Source organism: Agelaius phoeniceus, chromosome 4 (genome assembly GCF_051311805.1).
Source record: "Agelaius phoeniceus isolate bAgePho1 chromosome 4, bAgePho1.hap1, whole genome shotgun sequence".
Taxonomy (NCBI): domain Eukaryota; kingdom Metazoa; phylum Chordata; class Aves; order Passeriformes; family Icteridae; genus Agelaius; species Agelaius phoeniceus.
This window is the reverse complement of record NC_135268.1, coordinates 22,916,253-22,936,469: the sequence shown is the minus strand read 5'-3', so window position 1 is coordinate 22,936,469 and position 20,217 is coordinate 22,916,253. Positions and strand designations below refer to the sequence as shown.

Below are 20,217 nucleotides of genomic sequence, written 5' to 3'. Positions count from 1 at the left end.
AATGGAAGTAAAAATTTAAAACCTATGCTTAACCATTCCATCAGTTCTGACAAATAAAAACCCACCTGATATAGTAAGATCAGTAATGGAGGACATTTTGCAAGTAATAGAGCATTTTAAAACAGCTGTAAACAGCTGCTACCTAGAGCAGGTAATATTACTAGAGAAATATGAATATGTTTTTCTACATTACGCTGCAGTGTTTATGGGATTTGGTGACTGTCACCATGAATACCACGGAAGTCGATTAGAAAATAAGGAAATGAAAGCCAGAATTGCATCAAAGGCCTCCTGGAGAATATTACTTCATTAAAATCACTTCAAATGAAACAAAATGTAACAAAAACCTAAGAATATCACTTTTCTGATGGCTTTCTGTAACTCATTAAAGAAAAAAAACAAACCTACGCTCCCCTCTGGGGATTATTTATAAAAGGGAGGAAAGCAGTAACCAAGAGAGCTTCCTGAAACACAACTATGAACCTTTTCCTCAGAAAAACTAAAAAGCAGGACTTAGCCAGGAAATCACACTAAGAGCAAACAACATTGCTTTCTTATCAGTCTTCAAAATCTGAACTATTCTACAGCTCCACGTCTGCCCTTTTCTAAAACAAACCCAAACTGAATCTCAAACCAATGCCCCTTCCTCCCCACTCCCAGAAATCAAGAGATAATGAAAAGTAAAAAGTGCCTGGATTGTTCTTTTGCCTTCCAGCATCTCCTGTGTGAAGAGATAATGACAAGTAAAAAGGGCCTGGATTGTTCTTACACAGCCACAACAGTCTTGACAACAGTGGCACAGTCCAAAGCACCTGGCATATAATTGCCACAGAAAGGTTGACTTAAAACTGCACTGTCAGTGGAGACTTCTTTCCTGTCATGTAGGAAGTTGGCACTTGTACCTCTTAAGCAGAATCTTTATTGTAAATAACAGTGATATTGATAGTCAGCAAAATTAACTCCTGTGGTTTTCAAGAGGTTTTTTTTCAATCTTCATAATGAAAGTTAGCTTAGTTGTGTTCCTACCTTCCTAAAATACATATATTTAATGTTTGGGAAACACATTCAATCTACTCCTTAGAAGCATCTATGTTACTAAAGGTCTCTTTAATATGGGGATGTTTGAGCACACATCTCATGTTCTGCTTACACCCTTCAACAGCAATGAGGAGGCTTTGAAACATGCAGAATATAAAGCAACACCAACTTAAAGGGGTTTCCAAGCTGGAAAATGCTGTTAAGTAACAGTCAGACTCATAGTAACACTAGTCACAACCTCACTCAGCCGAGATGTTTTCTGTATTAAATTTCAGCTTGCAAATGTTACTTCTTGCTTGCAGCAAAGAGCATAGGAACTGAACAATGTGGAGTTCATTAAGCAATTCCCTGCTGTCCATAGAAATACTCCTCAACTCAGTCTTGGGTTTTTTTTTTTAATTCTGTAAGACAGGAGAAAGCTATTGGTATTTCAGCAAGTTATTCTAAATCACAAGCAGTCATTTATCATTGTCCTATCTTTCAACCATTAGGCAAAGCACTGCAAGCCCGTCCTCACCTTGCATGCTGAGGCACACTGTCCATCTAGCACATGCCAAAATCAAGTAAGATTATTTCATTTCCAGATACTTGCTACTGAATTATGCCACTTCAGGAAAAATATATGTGAATAAACTTCACTGCTCCTGTCTTCACAGACAGAAGTCAATTGTGTCAGATCTAATCAGAATACAGATTTATTTTAGATTTATAATAGAGTGAAAATAGGCTTCTAAACTACTGTACATCTAAACATCAAGCCAAAGCTATTACCTTTCTAATGATCTGCTTGTGTAAAGCCATGTTTTTTGCACTGCATTTTTTTGCTTTAACAATTTAATCTTTGTTTTCTAAAATCACCATTATGCATCAGAGTGGTTTCATCCCTACAGCAGAACTATAATGGAAGGCAAGTATTTTCATATTCATCTTAAATACAGGAATGAAAGAAGGCAGTCTATATAATAACAACATGTGATCAGCATTTGTTTTTAGGCTAATCCCAACATATCTGAAAGATATGCATTGTTTCAGGCTTTAAAACAAACATCTATAGGGTCAGCAAAATTACTACAACAAACAAACACAAAAAAACCCACATAAGCAAAAAACCCACAAACCAACCCCAACTTTACTTCCTTGTCTGAAAACAAGTACTATTTTTAAGAAATTTGTCAGACATCTGTGCTATGCAACAGTTTGTATAAAGCAATGGTACAGATGTTTCTCACTGGGTAAGGCAAAAAAGCAAGATTACCAATTAAGGCACTTGAGGTACCACTTGATCCATTGCAAACAGATGGGAACTTCCAGGATCCAAAACTTTCCCCCTCTATTTTATACAAAGGACTCTCAGGGGCAAACCTCCACCAAAATCACTTACTACTGTTTAAACAATGATGCCTCAATTTATCTCATCCCCAGCTTTTTATCAGCTTCTGCTGATTATAACATCTGAGCTAATCTCCCAGGCAACCTTACCAACCTTTATTCCATCAAGGACTTGTACTATGAGGGTAGGAATTTGAAAATTTATCCCAATTTGAACTTACAGGCTCTCCGGTTGTGAGAGACGGTTTCTTGATGATGGCCTCCTCGTTTTCACACAAAAGAAGGTGACATTTTTAAATATCCCCCTAATCTGACTGCCCTTGGTTTAACCCACCATGACATAATTATGTAGGCAAAACCTCAAAAACATAATGGTAAAATGGCTGCAACTGCTGCAACTCAGAGGTGATATTTTGCATTTCCCTGGTGGCAAACAAACTAAAAGTAAAATGAAAACCAAAAAAACCAGAACACCAACATGTTAATGTTTCTTCTTTAACCTCCCTTTGCTTGATTTTCAACTTCCTGAGATGGTATTAACTATATGGGGCCAGAGGGGAACATACCTGAAATTAAAAGTGAAAAAACATCTTTAAACTTAAATTGGAAGGAAATATTTTGATGTTCAGTAAATAGCAATCTGCCTTTAGCACTTGCCATTGTCCACCATCTATATCTACTACTGTATTTATGTTCCTATGCTACTTACAGCAGCAACCTCAAGAAACTGCACAGCCTTTACAAATCTTCTGCAGCTCTAAAGATTCCCAGCAAAACTCTAAAGTGCACAATGTGAGAAAGGCTGCTATTACTGTTGCTTAACTCGTCCTCAGTCCCACCCATTTTCCTGGCAGATGGGTAGGTATCACCCTGTACAAGTCACTGAACTCTTGTTTTTTACCCTGCAACCTTCCACTTTGATCCCAGCAACTCTCCTTTGAACTTGCAGGCAAACCTTTAGTTTGTTGGATTCACTTAGCTGCAGCATGTTCTGTGGTTCATCTAATTGCTACCTGACCAGCAGCAAAGTGCTACATACAAGACGACTCTCAATTTCAGCTGGAAGCAAGAGCTGTACCCTTCCATTTATTTAGTGTGTGGGCAGGCTTTCCAAAGGCATGGCTTAGCTAGCTAAACTTGCTCAGCTTCTAAGTTAGGAGCAAAAGGTTCCTACCTTGCTTCCAACAAGTGCATAGATTTATACAACAACCTTTGGATCAAAAAAAAACCCCAGCATCATTCATTAGCTTTGAATTCTTCGGACAACATTTTAACCTAATATCACTTAATTTCAGAGCAAGATAAAAACAGGAGGACTTAAGACAACTCAGCTGACTGCATTCCAATGCACAGCACAAAAAGTTCTCCAGGGTTGTTTGAAGTCTCACCAGGCTCCATTGAGCGTGCTACCAGGAACAGCTGCCACCTCAAAGCTTAGTGACCTGGCTAAACAAGAGAAGGGAATGTCTGTTTGGGAGGCACTGTTTTTCACCTAGTTATTTTCAAGAATAATCACTGAAAACTAGTATTCATGCTTGAAAGTAGCAAACTAGCCTTGGGGAATAAGTTCCCAAAAGTTTTGAGTAGCATTTGAACTACCAATATAGTTTGTTATGCCAAGCCATACTGCCTCAACTGAGTTCTGTAAGTTTTCTGTGTCTCAACTCTCTCAATTAAAAATAAATTATTTCCTTAATCATCCAACATTTAGTTCTGACGTTCCTGAAACAAGTTACAAAAGAATTAGTATTACAAAAAAGAATTACAGAAAAAAAAAAGTTTTCAGATTTTGAAAAAATTACCTGGAAGCTGTGGTGTCTTTCAACCAATTATTATTGTCTCTGTTTAACTGACATAGGACAATGAAGCTTCTATTTTTCTAAAAAAACAAATCACTGAAGAACCAAGCTAAAGTCAAAATACCTATGTAAGGGAAATGATGATGACTAAAGTTGGGAGAAAAATAAAAGAGTTCAGAATGCATTCTTATCATAGTTTTCCTCAAGCTCATCCATATATGGTTTAGGGAAACAAAATACCCACCCAAGGAACCTATGACTCATAGAACTGAAACAGGAGTTTTAAGCATCATCTAAAGTAAAGCCTATAAATTAGGCAAAAAATAGTAAGAAAAAAGCATACTAAGCTGGTCTTACTGCTGAAAACCCTTTCCAGATTGGTTTACTTGAAAAAAGATCTTAGAATTCAAATGGTCCATAACATTTTTTTCTCGCTTACCCCATCTTAAATGATGAGAATTTCAGCTGCCCTTAAGCTAAAAAGCCTAGACTTCATGCTTCCTGAAAAAAAACCCAAAAAGATAAGGGAGGACAGTACTCTAAAGATTCATACTCAGGCAGGCAGCTAAAACAAATGCCATGGCTTTTAGTTTACCAACTGCAGAACTCAGCCCCATGGCTCATCTAAATTTATCTGAGGCCTGTAGGACATCAAGAATACCCAGGAGGCCCCAGTGTCACCTCTGACGCTTGGGCAACCCCATGCTTTAAAAAGGTTTAGGAGAAAAAAACCCACCAAGCCTATGGCCATCACTGAAATTCATCTATTGCTTTGTAGCAGCTGTGTTCCTCCACTGAAGAGCTGGAATCAGAACCACAGTATCTGCTCACTGCCAAATTACTGCACCCAGTAAGTGAAATTAAGTGATAGTGAGTTTAAACATTGTCCAGAAAAAATTTCTCACCCAAACAAAGAAAAACTGCAATATAGCAACAGAGGAGTAAACAAGCCAGACAACCCTCCTTTCGATTTCCAAGCCAAGCAATCTCAATGCCTTTTGTCCTTAATTAGTAAATTCATAGACAGAGTGAAAGAAATTCCTTTACAAAGCAAACTATACCCATGCAGATCTGTTTTACTAAATAGAGATAAATATGTTCTCTATCATTATAGCCCAAGACTTTCCATCTTTTTTCTTTTACTTTTATCCCTGCATTGCTGACACTTTTCCCAGAAGTTTCACAGGTATCATTATCTCATTCATCTGTAGAAATCCACAATTCTTTATCCTGCTCACTCCCAAAGAATCATTAAGGCAAATCTCTGGAGAAACAGTCCCCAAAAATAATATTTTAAAAATAGGTGGCGGCTTTTAGCTGTTCAGCAACTTAGAGATTTATTTATAAAAGTCCATGCTAAGTTACTGAACTTGAAAATATATCCCAAAAGCAAGCATCTGGTTTCCATCTGTCCTCATGGGAAACTGGAATGGCTTTACATGAAAATGAAATATTGGGGTGCAAAAGAGCAATATCTCAGAATGGAAGGGATGAATAGAAACAAAAATTGGAGGGGGAGATCTATCAAGAAGCTAAAATCACAAGTTACAAAATAAAAAGAAGATAAAAAAACCACACTCCATATTTTTGAATCATATAATGCCTCAATTTAGATGGCCATGATACACAGAATATCACCATAAAATATCAAAACACTACAATGCATACACAGTAACACCAGACCACTTCAGAAGGCTGCAAGTACCTTCCCTTCTTGTTCTTCAGCCCAGCCTTTTATACCCCTCATGTCCATGCATTGCACCCGTGTGCCCTCTGCTCCCTTTGGTGATGGGTCAGTGCCCCTGGGCACTCCATGGCTCATTGCTGTCAATGCTGCTCACCTGCTGCTCACAGCTGCAGCCCACTGGGGATGAGGCTGGACACAGCCCCACCCCAATCACCACAAACTGTGTGCACCTACAATATCATATGAAAAATGAGCAAATAACATGCCTACATTCAAATTTCCTTTCAGAAGTGAAAAAAAGATATAACTTCTGTACTAAATAATGAGACTTGTTTACAGAACATATTGATTTTAAAGACATACACCTGAAAGTACTTGCCAACACATGCAAATATTAAGCACCTACTACTGCACACAGGGCTGGCAAAGCACAATTTTGTCCATTGGTATTTGAGCAACCTCTAATCAACAGCTGCACCTCCAGTTCCTTTCCAGGGCACACAACAATTCCATGTTTAAAAAACCTAGCTGCAATACTGCCTTACATGGAACAAAGGGAAGCTTTTATTTGCCCTTCAAATATTTTGCCAACACTAAATTACAAGTTACAAAACATCTAAATTGGTTTTCCACAAGGAGTACTTGTATATCTGCCTACATAAATATACTGCTTTAAATCTGTAAGTAAAGGTTTTGAAGGCAGTACTTTAACAATCCCTTCCAACCTCCCAGGCAAGCTACTTCTTGCCCTTTGTTTAATTTCTCTTAATTTTATTTTTTCTACTTTGCACATGAAGAAGAGAGGAAGCCAAGCGAAAACCTAAATAGGTTAACTATCAAGTTAAAATATTTATAATAATGAATCTGATAATAAAGAATTTCCTCTCTTGCCTTTGCCACAGACTACAGAAGTTTCCTTTGTAGCTTTTAAAAGGTGAAGTGTCATCATGCCCTGACCACTGTGCAAACTGGGGTGCTGGAGTACATGCTCAAAGTAACACCACTAACCATCCAACCATTGTGTTCTTTTAAAGCAGCAGCAAACCAGGGCATTATCTCAGAATTGATGGATTCTTTCAAAACTAACCTCAACATCCTTGCATTGTAGTCCAAACTATCAGCAGACTGTGTGAAAGTAGATAAAATCTCAGAAGTAAAAATGAAAGATAAATAAAAAGCAGTAATAGCAAAATAAAATATGTCTTAGATTTTCCTATTCTATGTCACCAACCCGTATTTTGAAGGCCAGCTTTGCTTCACATTGACAGTATCTCCTTAATCTTGCATGTGAAAAGTAACAGCTTAAAATATTTTATTTCCTTCGGTTTCATTTTGGGAGAAGAGGCAGGAACAGAAGAATATAATTATGGAGAACACTCAATATTAAAATGGCTTATCTTGCCACCCTGCTTATACTCTCAAGCTCCCTTCCCATGCGCAGCCATCATCTCCAGTTAGCATGAGTCAGTCTGACTCTAAGAAGCATCTTCCAGGCTATAAAGAACAAATAAACAACCAAAGCAGATCTGTTAAAGAGCAGGGCAAGGAAATGTTCACATGCAGAGGAACCAGGAGAACACTGCCTACACTTTTGGTTTCTTGGGATACATGCAAAATTCAAAACAGCTTAGACCATGAGACTGCAAAGCAGCAGAGCCACAAGACACATCTGTCACACCCCCAGATGCCAGGACCAAGGCTATTCCTTTGATCACTGTTAGTCTGATCCTGACTTAGCTGTCAGGTAGCCAACAGTGGTGAGTCAGATGCTACACTAAGTGGGAAGGCTGAGAACAGCAGGGGATCAGGCTAACTCATGATTAATTTAATTTTAAAACCACTCATCTCCGTACCTAAACAGAAGCAGCCTCAGACAAGTTATTACCTGACTGGGACACGCCTGCCATGCCTTTCCTATTTCCAGTATTAACCCTGCCCATACAGTTATGGTGACAGGAGAAAGTGGGCCAGCCCACCTGCCTGTGACTCAGTGGGTCCTGGAAAGCACATTTCTGAGCGACCTGCCCGTCTCCCTGGGAGTCAGAAAAGCAAATGACACACTAGATACAACATGTAGTTCTTCTAATGAGCTGGTATAATACCCATCTTTCATCAAGAAACTTTTAATGCCACCTTTACAAGTTTCACTCAGGGAGATGCCCCAGGCATGAACCACACCACAAGGTACTCCCTTCCTCAGACTGAGCAAAGGGAATCCCTTAGTCAGGGCAGCTAAGCACTGAAGCACAGGACAACGGGAAAAACAAGAAACAACAAGCAGGGCTGAACTGCAACCTGTTACAGAAGAAAGTACTCACACAACCATGCAAATGCATGGCACTTAGGGCTGGGAACCAGCACTGTCACCCTGGAGATGGATGTTTGTCAGATCTGCAACCATGTCACCTCTTTTTAATCAGTTAATACTGATTAACTCACTGAAAGACGTAGTCCTCTCATTAAGGGGAGGATAATTTGCCACAAAAAGCAGTCAGTCACTGGTGAAAGGATATGGTATGGACCTCAACCAACGCCATCAAGGAACTTTGCACTGCTGAAGGCAGGCCTGAACAGCAGTCATGGCCTACAACCGCCGCTGTTTTCTTTGAAAACAAGAAGGGATGCTTTTCCCTATGTGATGGATTCACAGGCCAATCTCCTCCAATACGTTCACTCACATCATTGAATCAAAATAGCAATCTTCTACCAAAAAACATTTAGCCCTGGGAGGCTTTTGAGAACTGGAGGAATTAATTGCTTGTGCTGCTGCTCATTGTACTTCAGGTTCAATAACCCATATGTGAGCATCCTGCTCCCCTCCTGCAACAACTCCCAAAACAGAGCCCCAGGCTATACCAGAGATATGCAGGGATTCAATAAACTCTATGATTTAGTAATGAGACTGGGCCAAGCTGTAACTTCTACAGCAGGCACTTAAACTAGCAAAGGGAGGCTGCTACTCAGTGACACAGTGGTATCACCATGGTGGAAATTACATGGTGGAAACATCTCCCAGGCTCTGAGCAGAAGTATTTTGATCCATTTAGCTCAAAGGTTAACTATTTAAATCCATCCTTCTGTTAGCCAGTAAGAATGGTGATGTAGCACTTGACGCAAAAAAATGTTCCTAGTCACTTGGGGGAGGGGGAAAAAGCATTAATAAGACCTGCTTTTAAATAGATTAATTAAACAAAACTGAAACTCAAAAAGAAGAGGAAATAGAATAGGTGACATAAAGCTGGAAAAAATCTTTGTCAAGCCACATAATTAACATCTAATAAGTTTTCTAAAACGCTGTAAATCAAGACAGATTACAGGCTATGGCAGCATATCTTTCAATCACTGACATTTAACTCCATAGACTTTGCCAAACCACTTACACATTTTTATCCTCCAAACCGCTGTTAGGATGATAATCAATTCTCTTTAAAAAAAAAGAAGTAGCTAGCTTACCTTTGCAGAGTCATGTTCAAATTGCCTGTACATGCCTTGATCTTGTTTTGTGCTTCTAGATGAGTCATGCCATCCGTGCTTATCCCATCAATGGTGAGAACCACATCACCGATCCCCACATGCGCTTGGGCTGCCTTGCCACCGTCATTAAGCTGAAATGTCACAAGAATGGTAAATGAGAAATTTGGGTGGTTTGTGATTATATTAAACACAAAATCACAGTATTTTATTCACAGTGCTGTTTCATGCAAAGAGAAAAAACAAGGAATCTTTTCTCATTTGTGAGTCCTGTGAAAATTGCTGCAATACCTATAGGTATTCATTCTTATTTGGCTTCAGTGACAGGAAAGAACTGCACATATAGCCTGCTTTTCAAAATCAAACTCCACTTCTACTTTACTGGCTGGGACCTATGGACATTCACAAAGAGACAAAAGCAGGGACAAGCATTCACAGTTTCCTGCACTCCAAGTTCCAGCCACCTTTCTCTTCATACATGAAATTTTGAGGAGAGAGAAAGGCTGTAAACCAGCTTTTTCCAATCTAAATTTTCCACTTAAAAATCTCTTCAACATTCATTTATTCATCAAAAACTGGTCATGAGTAGGGAAGACTCTGTTAATAGTGAAGCTGATTTTTCCCCAGCTACAACTACCAGCAAGTCAAAAGTTCATCACAGGCAGACTGCTTGCAGGACATTGTTTTGCCTTTCAGTAGGTTTACAGGCCCCAGTGACCTGCAGTATATTCAGATTATGATAAGAAAAGTTTCTTGACAAGTCTAACTCTTTGATCAAGGTCACTGCCAAATTTCAGTTCAACTGCTTTGGTCCACTTGAATGAAACAATATTGCAACAGAAACCTCCGTAAAGTTCACACTATTGGCCCCAATTGAACAATAATTCAAACTTCTCATCTGATACAACTGAATTTCAACTACCTTCATTCCCAAGAACAGAAACAGAAATTAAAGTAACATGAAATAAGATCTATGCACTGATTCATGTCCCTGGTCCTCAATCTTCTAATCATTTTATAGCAGGCTGAAAAAGCATCCTGGATGTTGTAAATTCCCTCTATGTTTCCAACAGCAGAGAAGTTGGAAAAAGCAGTCTGCTTACAGCAGAGATATTGTAGCTGCTGGTGCTGTGTATGCATAACCTCCCAACTCTGTCCTCTGCCTGCAAGCATGAGTCTGTTCCTTGAAGAAATAGCTGCTTTTAGGGCAGTGCTGCAAAAAGCACAATTACTTGATCTTCATTTCCAAAAGCAGAATTCACCTTGAGCCAAAATGGTACTTTAGCCCATGACTTGAGAGCTGGTGGTGCTCAGCCTGGAGAAAAGGAGGCTCAGGGGAGATCTCATCCCTCTCTACAACTGCCTGAAAAGAGGGTGTAGTGATGTGAGGGTCAATCTCTTCTCCCAGGTAACAAGTGACAGGAGGAGAGCAAACTCAAGTCATACTATAGAAGGTTTAATTTGGATACTAGGAAAAATTTCTTCATGGAAAGCATTGTCAAGCACTGGAAGAGGCTTTCCCAGGAAAATATTAGAATCACCAACCCTAGAAGTGTTCAAAATATGCATGGATAAGGCACCTGAGGACATGGTTTAGTGGTTAACATGGTGGTGCTGCTACCTTGGTGGACAGTTGGTGACCCTTAGAGGCCTTTTCCAACCTTGCCAATTCTATGATTCTATGACTTTTCAAAGGTGACCCAAAGGAATGTTTTCATCTCCTCTGTTTTTTAACTGTCCCTGTTTTAGCTCATGCAGTAGGGACCAAGAAGTTTTGGTTCCTTGTTACTTTACAAAGTGCAGCCACCAGTGTACACATCATTCACTTCAACAGGAGAAGTGAGGTTACGTCTTGAAAACTGTCTGTGGGTAAAGAGGTAATAATGCATGAAATATGAGGAACTCAGTCTCTGTGTTTGTGTAGGGTAAACCTGTGGAAGGTGTCCCATCAGCACACCTGATATGGTTAAGGCTTTCCTAAAATCCAAGGAACTAGCAATACATGACAGCTGTGACATGTATTGGATGGCACCTGAAGACAAATACTTTAACTGAGAAAAAATATTGTGTAATGTTGCAAGACATATGCAAATGCTAAACTCCAAAAATATTACCATTTGACAACATATAGACTAAACCCAAGAAATTTCTCATTCAGTGAATCACTGAATTTCAACATCAATTCCATACTTGCTGATGGCAGTGCAATCTTGAGCAGAAAAAAAAACAACAGAGAAAATTTTCAACAAAATGAGAAAAATTCTCCCATTTGATGTTAGCCTGGTGAAAGAAGAGGCCTGCAATCAAGTAAGACTTGTCATATCTTCAGAAAATAGCAGCCAGGCCCTCAGCATTACGAATCAATATAGCTATTTTAGCCAGAGTTGAAACCAGAGGGTCCTAACAAGGAAAATATAGCAGAGCAAGGAAGTAAAGTAAGAGGCAAAGGAAAAAGGAGACATCCTGATTTCAGAAAAACTATTTAACTTGCCAAAGTCATAAGAATTTCAAATTGTATTGTGAATCCTTTGACAAAAGGCTTCAACAAAAAAGCCAAAAGTCCTCCAAAATTGGGTGTTCATACCCAAACTGTGAGTTAAGAGGCCTGATTACTATAAAACACCAATCAGGGAAGCTCACAAGCATATAGAAAGCTATGACCAATATAGCTATTTATAGGAAAGCTCCTCAAACCTTTGGGTGAGGGGTGGGACCTGCCATAAACAGATCCTGCCATAAACCGATATGTTATAGCACGCTGACATTTGCCAGCAAGGTCTGGAAAAGGGAAAGGAACGTACGGGTGCTAAAAGCTAAAGGTCAAATGGATCGCTGTGATTTGTGAATAAAATTTAGCTTTCTCAGAACGCGTGCAAATGCACATAATGCTGACATGTTGTAATTTGTGATGAAAAATTAAAAAGCAGCCTACACACTGCTCAGGACTAAGACTTCAAAAGCCAGCTTCAGGATAACTATTTTCATGGAAGAGTGGGTGGCCTTACCATCCCCAAGCATGTAAATGAAAACAAATTTCTTAATTAAAAAAAAAAAAAAGCCAAAAATTTCTGATTTGTGTTTAATTCTAGTGACCAACGCACAACAACCCACAACCAACCACCCGACTTTCAAGAGGTCATTCTTAAACTGTTGCCTAAGGGGATGAAACTCTCTGCAAGTGCATGTGGGAGACTGCTATAAAATCATTTCAGTAAAATCCCAGGATGAAATTTCTTAAAAATAGGTCCTGAGAAGTGTGATGTCCATGGGTCCTGCTGCACAGAGAGAGAACTGGTTATGCCTCAGAGGTGGAGCTGTCAGAGATGTATTGAAGGAAATTACTGGACAACAGTGTGAAGAACTGCCCACACAGAGGGATGCTGGACTAGTAATCTCCTTATCAAGACAGAGTGGATAAGACTTCTAAGTAACACCTACTGATTCTGAATAAGAGATCTGAGTCACTAAGCAGGAGAGGTGAGGTTGATACTCCTAGGAAATCTTAGCCAGAGCATGAGTATTCCCTGAAAGTACTGGTCAGCTGTTTCAGCACAAGCTGATTTCTACTGAGCATGAATCCGGTGATAAATAAGAAACCCAGCCCAGTTCGCTAAACCGGCCTCTGGGCTGACTGACAGAGGTTTCAACCAATAACATCTCTCCTAAAGTACAGGCATTTCACTGGTTCAGAGTCCAAGGGGCTTAAAGATTAGACCAGTGGCTGTCTAGACCCAGGAGGTTTCAATTGCCTATAAAAGTAAGCACCAAACAATAAAGCACCACACTGTTTTGCTGATGACCAAAGTCTGCCAAGTGGGCTGTCTCACATGCAGGACCATCACATATCAGTCAGCAACCCTGGCTTCTGAAGCACCTATTTTGAAGTGGGACTCAAGCTACAAGGGCAGTTTTAACCCCAGTGCAAGAGGAATATTATCACAACTATATAAAAATAAGCATCTACACTGAGCACAGCAAGAGGAATTCTATCAGTCAGCAACCCTGGCTTCTGAAGCACCACCCACTGAAGTGGGACTGAAGCTACAAGGGCAGTTTAACCCCAGTGCAAGAGTAATATTATCACAAATATATAAAGAAAGAAAACATCTACAATGAACACAGCAGGAGGAATTAAGGATTTGAAATAATTAAGGATCTTTTTCAGACTGCAGACTCTGGGAGCCTCCCTTTTGACACTTCTTAGAGGCTGAACCATGCAATACCACCACAAACACTAAATTGGAATACATAATGAAGATGACATATACCAAACTGTGTACATATTCGACCCAAAACTGCATAGATAGTCTGATTAGCTGACTCCATTCTGAACTCCACCCAGAATCTGGTCCATGTTTTACCTTTTGGCCCATATTTCCTGTCACAAACCCACAAACTCAATTTCTTTTCTTCCACTCAGATTTAAAAAGTATTCAGCAAATATAGAAGACATGTAAATAACATTTGAAGATCATATATTATATTACCACCTACAGATTTATCTCATTGCTTCTTTTTTACAACTTTTTTTTGGGGGGGGGGGGTTGGGTTGTTTTTTTTTTGTTTTGGTTTTTTTTTTTGGTCCTGTACAAGTGATTTTTTTCTTGGAGTGCAAATTTAACCTTAGGAACATTATCCTGCATCAGTGACCCATAAAGTACAGAGTTAGTTATCTGAAAAAAATGGTGATCTGGAACATACCTTTATTAAATGTGCCTGTATCGCCATATGGAAACAATGCAATAGGAGAAGAGTATAGCAGTAAAATATGGAGAGGAGCATAGTAATGAAATTACAAAACTGGCCATCCAATAATCCAACTAACCTCTAAGCACCACAAATATTCTTCAAATCCTTGATCTGTTTTAATTCTGTATTTATAGTATGAGGCAGGTTTTCAAGTCAATCATGAATTGGAGCTACAAAAAAGCAGACGTTTTTTCCTTGATGTTACACCACAGACTTGAAAGCTACAAAATTGCCAAACCAGGAATGTTTCCTCCTACTTAATTCCACGTCTCTCTACTCTGGAAAACTCATTTGGAGACTGAAGGGGAGGCGAGCAGGAGAGACATTTCATGACCAGGCACCTGCCGAGGCCACTCACTCCCGCAGCGCCCGGCAGGAAACCTCTGCCCCTCCGCAGCCATCAGCTACATGGATGAAAGCCAAAAACCAGCCTGTGCCACGCAGGGATGCACCACAGGATGCTTCTTAACAAACACAAGGGAAAGCACCCATCTAATGGTAGATTCTTTTGTTTGGCAAAAAAAAAATCTGAAAAAAAAAAAGAAAATATTGTTGTTCTTTTGGTTCTCAACAGCAGAATTCCAAAACCAGAAATATTGTCCAAAATCACATTCCAAATGGAGACAGAACAAAAGTAAAACAGTTCTTGATCCAGGATGGACTTCAAAATCAAGGCTATAACAAGTAATCTCAGCATAGTACTACAACTCAGGTTTTGAAATGCAAACAGCCCAGAATACCCAGGAATACAACTGTTTTATTGAGCTAAATTTTAGCCGGCACGCTATTTGGTTTTGCAATAACCAACAGATTTTTTACCTTTACTCTTAAGCTTCAATTAGATATTTTGAACAAGTCTTTCCAGGCCAATTGAATGTATGCACACATACATGCATCTATCTCTAAAACAATGTAATTTGCACCCTAATTAATTTCTATTTAACACATAACACCTATTTCTTCCTCACATGACTAAGAAGAAAACTTGACAAGCAATTCTTCTTTGAGCTGTCATTATTTTGCTTTTACACAGTAATAAATGAATTACTTAAATTGCAGTCACTCATAAGACAAAGAAAGGTCCACTGACTAAAGATGGAGGCTGCCTCCTGTGTTTTACAGACTGCTTGCCTTGAATCTATGCTAGCTACAACCATGTTGTATGATGGTACATCACAATGATTTTCCAAATAAGGTGTTTTGTACTCAGACAGTGAATAATGTTCTCCCATTGCCCAAACATCCTTCAATGTCATCTGCAACTTCCTCTGAGAATGTAACTCATTGATCCTGATTTAAAACTCCCTGGGCTAGCTGATATCCCTCCAGCTTGATTTTTACCTCTCGAGCATTTGATCCATAGTTGGCTGTAGCAATTCAGTTTAAAGTCATGAATAATCAAAGCAGAAAGCAACCAATGATCTTTGTGTCATTACCACTCCAGCTTCTCTTTTAGTCTACATTTTTCCCTATAATAAAGTATTTTAAATAAGTAAAAAGCCAAAACACAACATACTCATTTAGAGAAAGAACATTACAGAATAACTTTGCAGAATCACATCATAAGCAAAGGAGCAAATTCTTTTATCAAGCAACATCCTGCCTTTTCAAACAACAGGACTTTATCTCCTTGCTACAATACACTTCATGCTAATATTTACAGTCATTATCTGCCACTACTTTGTTTATCCCTAGCTTTGTTTCACCTGACCAAAGTATCACCTTGCAATGATAACCAGTATTTTTAACAGCAACCTCATAAAGACACGTAGAGCTAAAAGTAAGCTAGAAATGCCCCTTTGATGAATTAATGAAGGAGAGGGACAGACACTCACTCCAAAATACAAGGGGGACACATATTAATGCTCTGCAGCAGCACCAACTCCATCGCAAAATTGCACATCTGACCTGACTCCTGCTCCCCCAGGACCTCACAATCCACAGAGCCTGAGCATGGAACACTCAGGGCCAACACTGACCACCACAAGCACAAATAGGGTAACGCAGTGCTCCAGCATGATATACCTAAATGGGATGGCTCACCAAAGCCCTTCCTCACCTGCCTCCCTGATGGGAAGGAAGCAAAAACCTACACTCCACACTCCTGGCATGTCTGGGACACTTGAGGTCCAGCTTAAAACTTCTGCATGAGGGAAAAAAAAAAGGCATGAGAGCACCTGCTCTTTGTGACAAATAAGCTTCCTCTGCACTCAATGGAAACTGAGAGCTGTATCGTGTTCCTCAAGCCTTTACTACAGCAATATTATTCACATAGCCAACAGATTAGCCAGCCAGCTTTGATAGTCGCTTCCAAATCAAGAACACACATGCCAGTTTTAAAGTCCAGATCAAATTTATACAGCTGAGTTATAAGAACTCTAATGCAGGGTTTGCTGTGGAAAGCAGTGACACAAGCAGCTATAAAAAGGGGTTATGAGGCAGTCCTCTAAATAAGCTAAAGCTTTTCCCCAAACAAAGCAAGGATCAAAGTTAGCTTAGGTCAGAAAACCTGTCTGATTACCAGAGTACTTTGCTATGTATCACCACCATTAAACCCTGCCCTCACCTCACTCCATGTGGCTGTACTCCCACTTGCTACATTTTCATTTCCCTCCTTTTTCTCCCTGTAACTTTAAAGGTGTTTTCAGACTGATTCATAAAGCTGCAACCCAAGGCACGCACAGCACAACCATTAAATAACCATTAAAGATAATGTATAAGGAGAGAAGCGTAAGACAAAGCATCAACCATTGCTCTTGGTCTGGCTGTGGACTCCAACAGCAGGCTGCATCCCAGTCCTGGTGAGAGGGCTGCCCTTGCCTCCTGGCCTGTCCTCCCACATTCCTCAGGCCTGCTTCATCCCCTTCCCCCCACACACAGCTCCACTGCTGTGATGCAGCTGTGACTTGGTTGAAGCAGACCCAAACCAGCCCTTTCACTCATTACAGCCCAGGGGAAAATGGGGAGAGGCCACAGGCATCCATTCTTTTTGCCAGCAAAGAACCACAAAACCATCTCTCTCATTTCATTCTCAGTTCTGACAGCAGTAACCCTGACAACAACATATATTTTAACATGATTGAGCTGTGTATACCTATAGTTCCACATTCAGAAATTATGTCAAAGAAAAACTAACACAGTTTGAGATTTCCCTCTAAGCAAACATGGCTGAGCCTGCCTGTGGGTTCATATTCTAGGAAAAAGATAAATGGTTTCAACCCTCTCTTTTTTCCTTAAAATTTTTCTCTTACTGTATTACAACCTTTAATATTTATCTACTGTCTTCCACAAAAACAAATAAACCCAAAAACCACCAAGTAAAACCAAAATAATTTGGTTTTGCCACTTTAAATGATGTGTTGCATGAACAAACCACTCATTCTATTTATCCATGCATGCACTAAATGTGGAGCTATGCATCTACAGTGGAGCATGAGAGGACACTGACTACTTAAAACAGGAGAGGCACCACATAGCTTAGATCACTCTTAGACACAATTGGGTTGATGCAGAAAAGGATCCAAAAATATACATTAGGTTTAGGAAGCAGAGTAACTGCACCATGTACTCTTTTGTTTTTCAATCACTTAACACCATGTGTTAAGTGGTGAAAATGTGCTCTTGAATATGTGCTCCTTTATTTTTCAATCACTTAACACCAAAGAAATTAACTTGAATGCCAGTAGCAGCTCTCAGCTTCCCTCTCTTGTCCCAGAAGAGGTTGCCAATAAGCAGGAACAGTTTCCACATGCCAGTGCCAGCAGGATTATTAACTGGTGCCACCTCTCACTTGTCATGGCTTGACTGATCATGGATTCCTTGCAGCTCTGCTCTCCTGTGAGCGAGAACTTTTGCTACCTCTCCTCCCTCCCTTAGAACAATCCAACTGCTGCAGGACGTAAGGAAGCAGAAAAAACTTCAGAAAAGGTTCCTTGGATATTGAACAGGATATTTAATTTTTGACAGAATGCCACTATCTCATGATTACTGCAAGTCCAGTAGCAATTATTAGAAAGTACAATCCCTGCTTTTGACCTTGCTGGTGTGAAAAGGAAGTAGCTAATTACATACAGTAATCAATTCTGGGACAATTCTTGTCTTTGACACGCAGCTTAAACATTTTATCCAGGTACTAACACACAAGTTAAAATGTGTATTAATTGTGTGCTGGGAAACACCAACTGGAATTCAAAGGATTATTAAAATGAGTGAAAAGTCACACTCACATCAAAGAGGGATGAAGAAACTATTCTGTTGAAGTGTAGCTTTGTTGGTATGTAACAAGACTAAGCATCTGGTCTTGCTTTTCCAAGCCACTAGCATTCAGGAGATCAGACATGAAAAGATTGCCACCAAGATAGGATGGGCAATAACTTCTTGACTAACAAGACATAATTAATGTTCTGATTTGGAAAAGAAATAATGTCACAATGACAAAAAACAAGTTGTCAAAAGGACTAAGGAAAAATAATTCAGACATTGTGACTAGAATCATATTTGCAGGAAGCACATGGGTAATTCCAAAAAAACTTTTTTAAAAATACTTTTGAAACACTTGAGTGATGGAAAACCATTTACAGTCATGTGCCAGAATGTCTGAAGATATTTAAGACCCTACCATCCTTGAGAGAATGCTTAGCTTTCACTAAGCATTCTCTCAAGGAGCTCAGTTGTGTTCTCATGCTGCCAGCATGCCTTAAGAGCCCTATTTATTTTAACTGGCTCTCTTCTCTCTGATGATTATTCTTCTGTTCAGAGAGTTTACAGAACTGATCCAGGTTCCTCCCTGGGAAACTATATGCCAGTGGGTAAAAAATACTGCCTACTTAATTTTTCAGAGACAGAACGAGAAAATGGAAAGAAAATGTAGCTAGAAATACAACACAAACTTTGTGTGGCTGCTTTAGCTTTTGGGACTTGCATGTCTCTCCTCCAGTAGTGGTTAGTTTTGGGGAGTTTGGGGTTTTTTTTGGACAGCCAACACAAATTAAGTCCACAACTAAAGCCCATGATTTCTTAGGACTGCTTAACAGCCACTTGATTTGTACCAGAACAGAAGCTTCAAGCCTCTCTCATTTGGAGCAAACAGTTTGAAAGCTTACTAAGTTTTATTGCTGGGCCTCCCAAACAAACACAAAGCAAAGCAGAGTTAGTCTTCTCTAAAGGAGCTTAAGTGTGAAGCAACAAAAGGGACTGAGCTCAGCTACTTCCAAAGAAATTAATTCCCATCCTGTAGAGGCCCTACGTATAACAATGTCTGCAGAGCATAAAGTGGTCTATGTCCTCCCTTCCCAGACAGTGTTATGTTTATTCTTTTACAGATGATAAAATTAGTTGAACTAACCAAACATCCATCTCCTTATTAATCTTAGTAGCCAAATATGTGTCATCTTGTTTTCATAAGGCTTCCAAGGTCTATGATTTAGCTCCTCTTAATGGGATATACCTTTTCTGCATTAAATGTGATGGAATCACCCCATGCTTGCCAGAACATCCAATTTAGAAATACAAATAGCACAATATATTATACTGTGTAATTTAAAGATACATTTATTTTTCCTTTTCAGTACCTCTCCCAGGACAAAGAGCCTTGTACATGGCAGCAACAAGAAGGAAACACAACTAATGATGCAATTCTACACATGAAAGCAACACAGAGAATCAAGCAGGGAGCCAGTGGCAAGAAAATGCTACTACAAATTGAGTCCCTCATGATACACCAGCCATTGCTTCATTTTCCACCTATCCAGAATCCAGGCATGCATAAACAAGCAGAAAACAACCTGCTTGCTTCAAAGAACTGAGATAATGTCAAGCTGCACCATATAAAGTAAGGAGAAAACAGAGGCAAGTTCAGACAACTCCTAGAATTGGTTATTGGCACAAATCATCTGTCCAGAGAGGACAGCTCACCTGAATGCCATCCCAAAGTGTCACTCTGCACAAACTGTACAAGCCCATCTCAAGGTGAAACCCAAGCCCAGCAAAAAGAGCCACCACGCCCACAGAACTAGCCGAAGAGGCTGGAGACTGAACTGCACTTGTGCCAGCTCTCTGTTGAGCATGGAGCTCAGCACCAAGCAGGAAATACACAAAAAATGCATCAGAGTTCAGAAACTCCTCCATGCTACATCAACAGGGGCA

At 39.7% G+C, this 20,217-nt stretch overlaps 1 protein-coding gene across 8 annotated transcripts in view; it reads right to left on the bottom strand.

Annotated features, from left to right (window-relative positions):
• PDLIM5 (PDZ and LIM domain 5) overlaps window positions 1–20,217 on the bottom strand; it is a 126,737-nt gene that overhangs the window by 74,901 nt on the left and 31,619 nt on the right. For all 8 annotated transcript variants that reach the window (XM_077177078.1, XM_054633162.2, XM_077177081.1 and 5 more), the window contains exon 3: window positions 9,307–9,458. In XM_077177078.1, coding sequence (XP_077033193.1) covers window positions 9,307–9,458 — 152 coding nt within the window. The remainder of the gene's footprint in view (window positions 1–9,306; window positions 9,459–20,217) is intronic.